We start from the raw sequence: 12,346 nt of genomic DNA, 5'->3' as shown, positions 1-12,346 counted from the left end.
CAAAGAAATAAAACAAGACAGAAAGAAATTAATGAATCCTGTGATTATCTGCCATGTCCCTTCCTCTACAAGATGGGGAGTAGGCAGCCTGCATGTACCAATCCTCTAGAATAGCCCACTTCACCTCCTTGGCATTGAGTCATGCCACAAGCTATTCAGGGAAGAAGGAGCTTACTGATGTCATTGATGAATTCTTATGATTACTGATGAAAGGCAGGAGTTTTGAATATACCTGATCCACTTTTGGGGAACTGCTGGCAGCAGAAGCCCAGGTAACACTGACAGAGCCCCAGATGTTTTGCTTTTTGCACAGAAGACTCCAACTCCCCTTCCTCAGGCTTCTCCATGTTATTTTTCTTCCCATCCCATAATACACTCACTGTAATAGATGAATGAATGGGCCCAGTGGTTTTACCTTAAACAACTGAACTCCAATGCAGGCAAACATGAACTGCAGCAAAGTGGTGACAATCACAATGTTTCCGATGGTTCGGATGGCGACAAAGACACACTGGACCACATGCTGCAAATAACAGGAAGACAGGAACATAAGTAACATCCCTCAGGAAGGAGTTTATCTAATACAGCAAGGCTATCTTAAAGCAGTTTGTAAGCCCATCTGTAACCTTAGCAAACTACATCATTTAACCTTCATGGTGATGCTGAGCTACCCAACGGGAAAGAAGCTTGGCAGAAAAGGACCTGGGAGATCCTGCTGGACACCAAACTGAACACGAGCTCTCACTGCAAAGACAAGTAATGGTATTCTGGGCTGCAAAAGAACTTCCAGCAGGTTGAAGGTGATCCTTCCTCTCTCCTCAGCACTGATGAGGCCACACCTGCAGCACTGTGTCCAGTTGAGGGCTCCTCAGTACAAGGATGCCATGGATGTACTGGAGGAAGTCCAGCAAAGGGCCACAAAAATGATTAAGGAACTGGAACATCTCTCTCACAAGGAAAGGCTGAGAGAGCTGGGCTGTTCAGCCTGAAGAAGACAAGGCTCAGGGACATCTTATCAACATACACAAATACCTGAGGGGTGCAAAGAACGCAAAGCCAAGCTCTTTGTAGTGGTGCCCAGTGACAGGACAAGAGGCAATGGGAACAAACTGAAACACAGGAGGTTCACCTGAACACTGGGAATGACTTTTTAATTGTGAGGTTCACTGAGCACTGGAACAGGTTTCCCAAAGAGGTTGGAGTGTCTCCCTCCTTGAAGATAGTCAAAAGCCATCTGGGCATGTTCCTGGACAACCTGTTCTTTGTGTCCCTGTTGAGCAGGGTTGTTGGAAAAGACCACCTCCAGAGGTTTCCTCCAACCTCTACCACTCTGTGATTCTGTTTTTCAGCAGAATCACAAAACGGTTGAGGTTGGAAGGAACCTCTGGTGATCATTCAGTCTAATCTCCCTGCAAAAGCAGGTTCATCTAGAGCAGATATTGAACTACTCAAACCATTGCAAAAATCTTTCAGGCCTGAAGCAACTTGAATTTTTAGTTTATAGAATGCATTGGAACTCTTCTAACCTTTAGTCCTTTGGCTCTGTTGATGGCCCTCAGTGGTCTAAGGACTCGCAGAACACGCAGGATCTTCACCACATTGATGGCACTGGACCTGGAAGAAAGTATTGGAAGGTTTAAGAGATAATAGCAATATAGAGGGTGTGCTGTAAGGGCAGATGGATTTCATCCAGTCTGTCTTGTTTGAAATCTTGCATAGCCTTAGACTGCTCAGGACAGTTAGAGTCAACTCTGTTACAGCACTTCAAGGGCAAGGAAACTACTTTCTGATTTTATTTCTATAGGTCTTGTTTCAAGATCTGTGCAGGCTCAGTATACGTTCTCCTGGCTTTCACGGGGCCCAAAGAGTGGTGGTAAATGGAGTTAACTCCAGCTGGAGGCTGGTCACAAGTGGTGTCCTCCAGGGCTCAGCGCTGGGTCCAGCCCTGTTCACTGTCTTTATCAATGACCCAGATGAAGGCACTGAGTGTACCTTGAGCAAGTTTGCAGATGACACTAAGCTGGGAGGAAGTATTGATCTGCTGGAGGGTCGGGAGGCTCCTCAAAGGGATCTGAACAGCCTGGACCGCTGGGCAGAGTCCAATGGCATGAGGTTTAACAAGGTCAAATGCTGGGTCCTGCACTTGGGGCACAACAACCCTGTGCAGAGCTAGCTACAAACTAGGAGAAGTCTGGCTGGAAAGCTGCCTGGAGGAGAGGGACCTGGGGGTGTTGGTTGACAGCCGACCGAACATGAGCCAGCAGTGTGCCCAGGTGGCCAAGAAGGCCAATGGCATCTTGGCTTGTATCAGAAACGGTGTGACCAGCAGGTCCAGCGAGGTTATTCTCCCTCTGTACTCGGCACTGGTGAGACCGCTCCTCGAACACTGTGTTCAGTTCTGGGCCCCTTGTCATAAGAAGATTATTGAGGCTCTGGAGCGTGTCCAGAGAAGAGCAATGAAGCTGGTGAAGGGGCTGGAGAACAAGTCTTAGGAGGAGCGGCTAAGGGAACTGGGGTTGTTGAGCCTGGAGAAGAGGAGGCTGAGGGAAGACCTCATTGCTCTCTAAAACTACCTCAGAGGAGGTTGTAGAGAGGAGGGAGCTGGCCTCTTCTCCCGAGTGACAGGGGACAGGACAAGGGTCAATGGCCTCAAGCTGCACCAGGGGAGGTTCAGGCTTGACATCAGGAAAAAATTTTTCACAGAAAGGGTCATTGGGCACTGGAACAGGCTGCCCAGGAAGGTGGTTGAGTCACCATCCCTGGAGGTATTTAAAAGATGGGTGCTCAGGGACATGGTTTAGTGTTTGATAGGAATGGTTGGACTTGATGATCCAAGAAGTCTTTTCCAACCTGGTGATTCTATGATCTCTGCTGTAGTAATGAAGGGAATGGGAGAACGGCAAGGTATTTTTTTAAGCAAGGCAAGCTGCCAAATACTCTGTAGATATCGTTGACGTGGAAACTGTGCCAAGATGTAGTCATCCTAAGGCATTTAAGATAAGGCTCAAAGAAGCACTCCACTGAAATTTTCATAGAAGACTGGAAACTCCAGGTGATTCCAGCATTAGAGGTATACCACCCACATGAAGTACGATCCCACAATGTGTTTGGCCCATGATCCCACATATCTATTAAGTGTGTACATAGATTTAAGGATGCGGAAACTCCCACTGAACTGATTAGGATGACTTATCTACTCAATTTGAAATTACTGAACACAACTACCTGCTACAACAGAGCTCTCTGTATCTTCCAAGACTAAACCACTGACTGAGAATCTTCTCCATGCTGTGTGACATCAGCCCATCCTACTGATTTTGGGAACAGTTGTTTTGCTGACATATTAAGAGTCTAGTTATGTATGTAAGAAAGAAACACTAAGTCAAAATGAGCACTACTTAAAATTCTACTACATTCTTAAAATGTAGTACTACACAAATGTAGCACTACTACATTCTTAAAATCTTGACTGAAAGCCCAATGAACCTGACAAGTCCTCCTGCCGGACTTAGCTCTGGAACAAAATATATATGAGCTGCTAACTTGTAATGGTAAGGATTGGGATCATATGTCTTATTGGATATGATACTACTTGGGAAACTCCGTGACACATGGAGTTCCACATAGTCAAACAAATTACAAACTTATTAAGAAAATTAACAAATTAACCAACACAAAGTTGTGTGACAGAAGCAGGATCGACTGTCACTGCCACCAGTACTCTGCAGATTCTTGCACAGCTCTTCAAGCCCTTGATGGTTTTCCATCAACCAAGAACCACAATATCTTAGGAAGTTGCAAAACATTATCACTCTATCTTCCAGAGAGGTTATGAGGGCTCTGGGAAGGAACAGTAAGTCATTTAACTGTTCTGAACTGATACAGTCAATTAGAGATCTTGGAACAACTCTAAGTGTCATGATTCCCAGTGGACCAAGTTTTTTGTTCTCATTCGCTCTTTTTGGAAGATCCCCCTTTAGGTCACTAGGGTAACATTTCCCAGTTATTACCTCTCCTCTTGAGAATGAATTTTAATGGTCTTGAATCATCTGAGAAAAATACCTCTGGGATCATGAGAAAAATCATACCAAATAAGACAATGAGCCAGAGGTGTCAACCTGGCTCGGTGATCTCCCCCTAAAGCAGTCAGTTGAAAATAGCTCACTCACTGGATCCCAAAGGAGATGAGAGAAACGCTGACCACCAGCAGGTCTAAGATGTTGAAATAGTTTCTGCAGAAGGAGCCCTTGTGGAGGAAAGCCCCATATGCGGTCATCTGCAGGAAGGTACATGAAGACACAAACAAACTTTGCCATTAGCATCCATTTGGAAACCCAACCCTTCTGACTGTGCTCACAGCAGAATTGGGGAGGGGTAGTATTTCTAATATAGCAGAAAATCCCCACCCCTCCACCCCCACACCCCTCCCCAGACCCCAAAAGAGAAGTTGAGTCCCCGTTGAAAGAAAAGAGAGTGAAGACAGTAAGATAACTAGGAAAGACCTAACTAGGGAAAGCCAATAGCAGGTTCAGTAAGGAAGATACACACTTTTGAGTACATAGAGTATATGACACATAGAATCAGCAAAGCAGCAGAATGACTGTTCGTAAAAACTACTCTTTGCCATCATATGCTTTTCCCTTTTTCTTCAGTTGCAGAGGACACTTGTAAGTATGACGCTTATATAAAAGCTTCTTTAGCTAAATTGAATCAAAAAAATGAAATAAAAAGAGCTTTTTTGTAATGTTTTTCAATGCTTAGACCAGCTGCAGTGGACAGTTGAGCTCTCTTCCCTCTGAGAAAAAGTCAGAAACCCTCAGGGATTTGATGCTTTAGAGCTGAACTGAAGCAACAAGAGGGATTTCTGCTCTCTTCAGTTTGCTCCTTCTTTTCACTTCAGTCCTATATCCTTTTTCCTACCCCTACTCAGCTTCCTCTATTTTTATTCTAGAATCAGATGCATTTTTGTCTTGGTTTTCCTCATAAGGCTTTCTCTGTGGTGGTAATCATTAAGAACACCACCTGGGAGAGGAAAAGAAAAATTTTACATATTCTTACAGGTGACTCTGCCTTGTGTTTTGAAGGAGCATTGAATAGCTATTAGCTTTGAGGAGGATGTCATAGCTCCAGAACTGGGTTAAGTAATAGTGTAAATAGGAATGAGTTTCAGTCACACGACAATGTGACCTAAAAACTTCTAAGCTCAGAATCTGAATTTTAGACTGAGCTCAACTACAGAATGTGACTGAGTTTGGCACAGTTAAAGATGTGAGGTGATGGGGGTATTTGTAGCACCTACCTTAGACTCGGTGAGCAATGTAATGTAGCTGCTTTGAAGAAACCCCATCCCCACAACTGCTAATGTTCCTCCATTATCTGTGTTAGGAACACAGGCTTCTAAATTTAGTCCTCTGAATGTCCTCTAAGTTAGATATCTAAAGTAACTTGAAACAGACACCATGAGACTGTTCCTCAATGAAAACCTCTAGCCAGACTTCCAGCTGAGAAGTGTGAACTAGGAATTCAAACTGGAACATTCTGACTCCCACTAATAGCTCAGGAAGGCATACCTGCTAGTGTTTTCCAGCCATGCCTCCTGTGACAACTTTATTCAGAGGAGGGTGAAAGGGTTGGTGGTATATTAGATTATTTATTTCACCAAACATCCATGACATCAGGGAACCTACTATCAATCAGTCAGACAGAACTTAGTAGGGGAAGAAGTATAAACTCTTGTCTTGACTTAGAATTTATACTTATAGACACATTCAGTTGGGGAAAAGAGGAAGGGTTCTTGCCATAACAAAGGTGGTAAAGATGCCCTTTACTGGTTAGATTTTGTATGGCAATCTTGAAAGAAAGGAGACACCATTGAAATCAAGTTCTATACAACTGTGGTTCTCTCAAGCCTGTTGAGAGATCTTGTTATCTCAGAAAAGACTTTCAAAGAGTGTATAATCTATGTCTGCCTCCCATCTGAGGCACTGAACAAACTTTTAAGGTGCCAATTAGAAAAAACCAACTTGGGTATCACCTTGTTAACGTTTACCAAATTCCACCACGGTGATGTGAGGATTGCAGGTGTCATCAGCAATGTGAGAGTAGATGAAGCTTGTTTCTCTACAGCTTTGAACAGCCTATGGACATTTATTCTTTTGTTTCTTACAACTTGCACTAACTTTGCTGTTGTTCAAAACATTGCGCTCAATGCAAGGCAGCAGAGAAACAAGCACTGAGAAACCAATAAACTTGTGAGGCAAGACAAGAAGAGAAGAATTTCTTAAACATTTGCAGTCCTTGCACTCATCTCCCACTTGAATCCAGAGAATATCCAGGGGTGTTGGTATAAATCCACTGAAGTTAAGAGAAGGACATTGGGGAGGCTCAGGTATTATGCAGTACACTCCCCTGATGAAAACAGAGCAATATGGTAATGGGTTAGGTTAGGTTCTGCTTCCACTGGAGTCATTAGGAGTGTTACCGTTTGCTTCAGTAGGAGCAGAATTAGTAATGGCAAGCTCAAACAGGTACCTTGAACTACAGTTTTCTTTTTAAATGTTGCTGTTGAGCTGTTTTCCTTTTTTTGATAGGCTTTTTCATCAGCCACTTGGAAAGTGTATGTTCAGATTTATTGTGTATATACAGATACACAGCACACAAGCATAATTTATATATCTCCTTGGAGAACATTATGGCTTTTGTGATTTTAAGTCATATCAAAAGGCACATTTCTCCACAAAAATATGCAGGGGCCACCCTGGTTGCCAGCCTTCAGTATGGATACTGTTATTTGGGTCTTGAGCTGCTGGATTTGAGTAACTCTAAGGTACTGCCTGCCAGCATTTAGAACTAGCTTGCTGAGAAAAAAAACAAGCTGCCAAGTGAACCTAGCATTTAGAAAGCCAGAACTTTGCTCAATTACTGTTATTTAAATTATTAGCCTAGCAATTTGGGAAAATTAGAGTTAAGAACCAGGCAGCCTATTTTTATTTTCTTCAGAGCTAAACCATTCTTCTGTACATTTCCCTTGATTCAGAGCATGTTCCTGGGAAACGGGAAGCCAGGTTTCAAACAGGGGATGCAGCGATTTTCACTCGCAGCTACTGTCCTTGGTGTTTCAGTGATTTGTATTCTTGTTTAATTCTCCCTACCTAAAAAGTGATCTTCTGCCCCATGGTCTCTGTCTCCTACTTGACTGTGCATGTTACAGAAGACATCAGGCACCCTCTGGCATGGCCTCATGAGTTATGTCTAATGGAGACCACCTCTTTAGGTTGTAGTATGTGTAAGAGGAGGTGTATGTCCTCAGGGTTCTGTGCAAAGCAAACAAATTCTGTTTTGTAAAGACTTGCCAGGGTAAAGAGAGAAATTTATGGGGTGATGGACTTTTTCTTGGTCCCCTTTTACTTTTCCCAGCAGGATCATCCTTTCATTGTGATTCCCGTAAAAATAATTGTTTTGATTTAGGCCCTGATGTACAAGTTTGAATACCAAAATTTCACAGAAGACTTTTAAAGTAACTACCAAAATGTTAAAATCAAAAGATAAACAATCCTTTGTGTAGAGATAATCACGGGGTCTAAACAGAAAAAAAAAAGAGAGCAATAGAGAGCAAGAAAGATAGAAAGAAAAGAGAAAATGAGTGTATTGCTCAGATTGGTTACCTTAAGAATAATTTCTAATGTAAAGATACTAGTGAAGACATAGTCTGCATTGCCTAGGATCTGAAAAATAAGCACAATTGGGTTAGTGGTACTGAGCATGACCCAGGAACAAACATGCGTGTGTGTTAGCAACAGATAGCGGCAGAAAACTAGTAAGCTTGTGAAGAAGTAATGGTAGAGAAGACGGGCACTTTACCTTCAGAGCAATTTCAATGGTGAAAATGACAGTAAAAACTATATCAAAATAAAAGAGAATCTGTAAAAACCAAAAGGGAATAGGAGTGGGGAGGGTAGATCAGTGACTGATCATTTGAATGGGAAATCACAGTTCAAAATCAAATACATATGCCTTTTAACAAGGGAGCAAGGAGGACTATAAAGGAAATGATTTCGTAATGATGTAGTAACGATGTCCTGTTGAATGCAGTGAAGGTCCTGGCACAGAGGACAAGCAGCACATTACATGAAATCTTTTCTGAGTTACAATCCCATGAGAGCTCTAGAAGCAAAATAACTTTTTGGTTGTTGTAGGATTTTCTTCTTTCTATTCTTTCTTTCTATCTATCTATCTATCTATCTATCTATCTATCTATCTATCTATCTATCTATCTATCTATCTATCTATCTATCTAATCTGATAAAGAACAGATGATTCAAGGGTTTTCCAAATAGACTCCCAATCTGAGACTACAAGGATGCCTGGTCTCTCAGTGGAAAACATGAGATTCCCACCTATTAACTTCCATTCAGATTTGTTCCATGCTTCTTGCAAAGGAAAAAAAACAAACTGCAAATTCATGCTCTAGCTATTTTTTATCCTCTATCTCAATTTGCCTTGGATTAGGATGAATAACAAAGACACTGCCAATTAAACAGAATCCCAATTCTTGTATTGCAACCATAATTTGGTGGTGTGATAAAGGAACCCAATTTGAATCTTGTGTCTTTCTGTTGGCATCCTGGGTAACAAGTAAGCTAAAACACTTATCATTCCCATGAACTTTGACCTGGTGAATGGGGATACAGGTGGCATGCATAGCAGACCACAAAAAGCAACCCTACAGTGTCACAGAAGGCAACAACAAGTCTGGAAGTGTAAAGTGCTTTTCAACAAAACAGAATCAAGGACAGAAACATCTTTCACTGCTGATCAGTTAACATCCCAGAAAAGCAAATGGGAACTTTCTAACTGACTAATGGGACCAGAACTTACAATTCCAATATCCATTCCAATATCCCAAGCATTTTAGTGTTATATACACCACAAATGGTGAAAATCAGAAGTATTATGCCTTTGGATTACTGTTGTTTTGGCACCACCAAGTTCTAAAGAGAATGCTAATATATGGAAGCTGTAGAAAACAGATAATTTGTTAAATTGAAACCTTTACTGCTAGAACACTAATAAACACAGAGCAGTGAACTGCCCTCTCCCATTCCACAGGTGTTATTGTATCTCAGTGCCCATACCCTAACTCAGATTTATAAATGGTTAGATTCTTACAGCCTGGAACATCATGGGCAGTAGGGTAACTACTGCAAACTACAGGGTTATTTCAGATCACACTAATTTGCAAACACTGAACATAAAATGGGAGGACGTATCACTTACTGCTACTGTGTAACTTAAAATTCTTCAGATCACTGCTCAATTTTTGACCCCAAGTTGCTCTCAGTTCTTCAAGGCTGTCTTGGGGGCTCTATCAATTTTTGCAGCTTAGAAAATTAAAAAAGGGGCATTTCAAGGATGGACAGTCCTCAATTGCATCCTATATTAATTTACACTCATTATAACTGGAAATAACCCCTTGCGTTGCTGCCTTGTAGGTCCTGCAATTTGGTTATTCTATCAATGGAATAATTTTATAATCAATGGGCCAGATTCATGGGTACTCTCGTGCTGCTTTACATGACTCCACTGACATAAAGCAGCCATAAACTTGATTAAAGTGGATGATTAAGTTGTACATACAGCTGCTTTACATCACCAGAGCACTGCAAAGCAGCTAGAGCAGACTGGGGAAACTGGCCCCAAAGCTGTAGCTAGTAAATATGTCCCTTATGGATGAAATCATGCTTAATGAAAATAATCACTGCTCCACCTGTGCAGGCAGTACCACTTATCAGCAGGCACATCTGCTATTATCTAAATATGAATTTACTGTAGAACATGTTAAAATGAACAAGCACCTCGCCAAGGTGCAAACAGGAGAATATTGTGAGCACATAGAGTCTTAGGACTTGCTTGGGCTTTAAAGGCTCTTTGATCAGAGTGAGGAAGCACTTCCAAAATCTTGCTGCCTAAGCCCTGTGTGACACAAGAAAGATGCAGCCACTAGCCCGCCCCAGGACAGAAGCAGTGTCCAAGCCTCTTTGCTAGCACTTGCTGGGCTGTCTGTTCCTGTCTTCCTGCTCTGGGACAGTTTGTCAACAGCAGCACTAGTCTCCATCAGTCCTTGTGCACAGCTTAATGCCTTAGCATGTTGTCCCAGAGTGAAGGTAAAGGCAGTTAATTAGCCTTCAGCTTCCTTTCTTCCTTCCTTTCCTCCTTCCTTTCCCTCCCAGGCCTCTGCGTGGGCACAGGGTGGGACACAATTTTACTGTTTTACTGTCACTGTCACTGTGTGTAAAGTGACTGTCAGAGTGCAATGGCAGACCACATTTGCAACCCAAACATCTTGTCAGTGTCCCCTTGTATGATACATATTAAACATCTGTACCTGCAAAAATTAAACACAGATTTCATGCAACATCAGTGGTTTCAAACACACAAGACAACATTTTGCTCCAAATCTTCAGCTTTTTTTATCCAGGACAACCAGCTTTGAATACTTCTTTTCTCATTTAAATCTCTGTGCTACAGGTTTTGCAGCAGCTTGCATAGCATGTCAGAAACCCATATGCCAGCTGACATCGTGCTGCAGCACTAATACATATTGACATACATTTATCCCTAGATGGTGGGCACACTCAGCTGTTCATGAGTGGGTCACTGGTGGCACAGGCTTGACTGTATTTAGTACCCTCCTTCAGGAAAAAAATGTAAAGCAGCTTTGAGATAAGCTTGGGAATAAATATACATTAACACCTTCTCTGTGCACACATGTATTTAAATGCATGTTCAGGCCATGATATTTCAGGGAGGTATAACACTGAGCCTTAAATTAAGGTTTTACTGGATACAACAAAAAAAATGGGCCCACTCTTTACGCCTAGCAGACTCTTTTAGTATAAAGGCACCAAAATCCCACTACTGGCACCAGAGATCAAAAGTCTTGCATGTGATTGCTGACTAGACTGACATCTTCAATGACCCCAAATTAATGGAAACAATCACTGTCAAAGTTAAGGGAACACTGAAAGTTTCATAAGGCTAATAAGAATGGCCAGGAAAGAAGGTGAGAATGTATCTCTGTGCTGAACATCACCTTCTCCTGCCTCCAGGCTGGTGAGTAATGGCGCACAGCTTATTTTCTGAGGGTTATCTGAAATTTAATGATAGCTTTGCAGCTTGTGTTCAAATAGCCTGATCCTAACCTTGATGACCCCAATTACCCACAGAGTTGCTGCAACAAACTCAAGAATATTACTCCTGATTTACACCAGCTTTTTAGTTCAAAACAAAGCAAGTGGCAGGAGAAAAAATGTTCCAAAGGGAATCTGCAAATCCCCCAAATTAGAATTATCTTTATCTCAACCAACATTTTTACAGCCTATTTCTAATGCATTAATCACAGGGAACAATAATTTTACTTCAACCTCCTGTCCTTCCTTCCCCTACACACACTTCTGAAATGAACTAGAGGCCTAATTCTGCACTGACTCCTGTTCCCTGCAAAACCCAATGATTTCACACACAGCCTTCAAGAGGCACAAATCAGGGAAAAGAGTCACTCCCGAAGCCTTTGATGCAGTCTTTTCTGCCCTTCAATCCATGATCTGCTTGTACTATACTTTTAATACACAGCAAGGGAAGGAGGATGGAAAGCGTACTTGGTTCCTAAAGGAGAGGTGACGGACAGGGTCCTCAGCTGCCAGGGAGATGCTGCTGAGCAAGATGAAAAATAGGATCAGGTTGGTGAAAATGTTATCGTTAACGATTCGATGGCAGTGGACACGAAACCTGCAAGAGAGAGGAGAGGCACAACTTTATCTTTCAGAGAACAACAAGAGCTGGGAAACATTTCCCCTTCCTCTTTTTGCCAGTACTGGTCCTGGAGGACTGTTCTGCAGAGCAGCTTCCCCCTGCTCCAGCAGCAGGAAGAATGATGGGTCCCGGCAGCAGCTGCTTAGCCTGCTGGGTGGAGGGCAGCCTTGGCTTTCCACATCATGCAGGGATGGACACAAAGTGATCAGCTGCCTGCAGGACTCACATGTGGTGTGTTTTAATGGAGAACAGTCACTCCCTCCTGACAGAGCCTTTTGTGATTTAGATGTGGTCTGGAACCTGCCAACCCAAAATTATATCCCTTGTTTCATTCAGAGAACCATTCCCCATTTGTTTAGGGGGAGGGCAGCAGAAACACGCTTCGGGTGGCCAATGCCGTTCTGAGCTGGGGCAGGAGTGTCACAGGAACTATGCAGCACCTATCTTGCTAACAAGGCACAGACCTGGCCAAATGGATATAGGGCAGGCTGGCATTTGCAAAGGGCTTCTGAGAGGACATCATGCCATGCAGAGT

At 42.6% G+C, this 12,346-nt stretch overlaps 1 protein-coding gene across 23 annotated transcripts in view; it reads right to left on the bottom strand.

Annotated features, from left to right (window-relative positions):
* Nucleotides 1-12,346, bottom strand: part of CACNA1C (calcium voltage-gated channel subunit alpha1 C) — a 480,521-nt gene that overhangs the window by 73,761 nt on the left and 394,414 nt on the right. For 19 of the 23 annotated variants that reach the window (XM_069861296.1, XM_069861480.1, XM_069861314.1 and 16 more), the window contains exons 20-24: nucleotides 11,658-11,787; nucleotides 7,665-7,724; nucleotides 4,170-4,276; nucleotides 1,527-1,614; nucleotides 416-523 (exon numbers count right to left, since the gene is read on the bottom strand). In XM_069861296.1, coding sequence (XP_069717397.1) covers nucleotides 416-523; nucleotides 1,527-1,614; nucleotides 4,170-4,276; nucleotides 7,665-7,724; nucleotides 11,658-11,787 — 493 coding nt within the window. Of the gene's footprint in view, nucleotides 1-415; nucleotides 524-1,526; nucleotides 1,615-4,169; nucleotides 4,277-7,664; nucleotides 7,725-7,860; nucleotides 7,921-11,657; nucleotides 11,788-12,346 lie in introns of all 23 variants that reach the window. The other 4 variants (XM_069861396.1, XM_069861462.1, XM_069861443.1 and 1 more) reach the window with 1 other exon arrangement.

This window comes from Phaenicophaeus curvirostris, chromosome 1 (assembly GCF_032191515.1).
Source record: "Phaenicophaeus curvirostris isolate KB17595 chromosome 1, BPBGC_Pcur_1.0, whole genome shotgun sequence".
NCBI classification, from domain to species: Eukaryota; Metazoa; Chordata; class Aves; order Cuculiformes; family Cuculidae; genus Phaenicophaeus; species Phaenicophaeus curvirostris.
The sequence above is the reverse complement of the archived record's forward strand: the minus strand, read 5'-3'. Positions and strand labels throughout refer to the sequence as shown.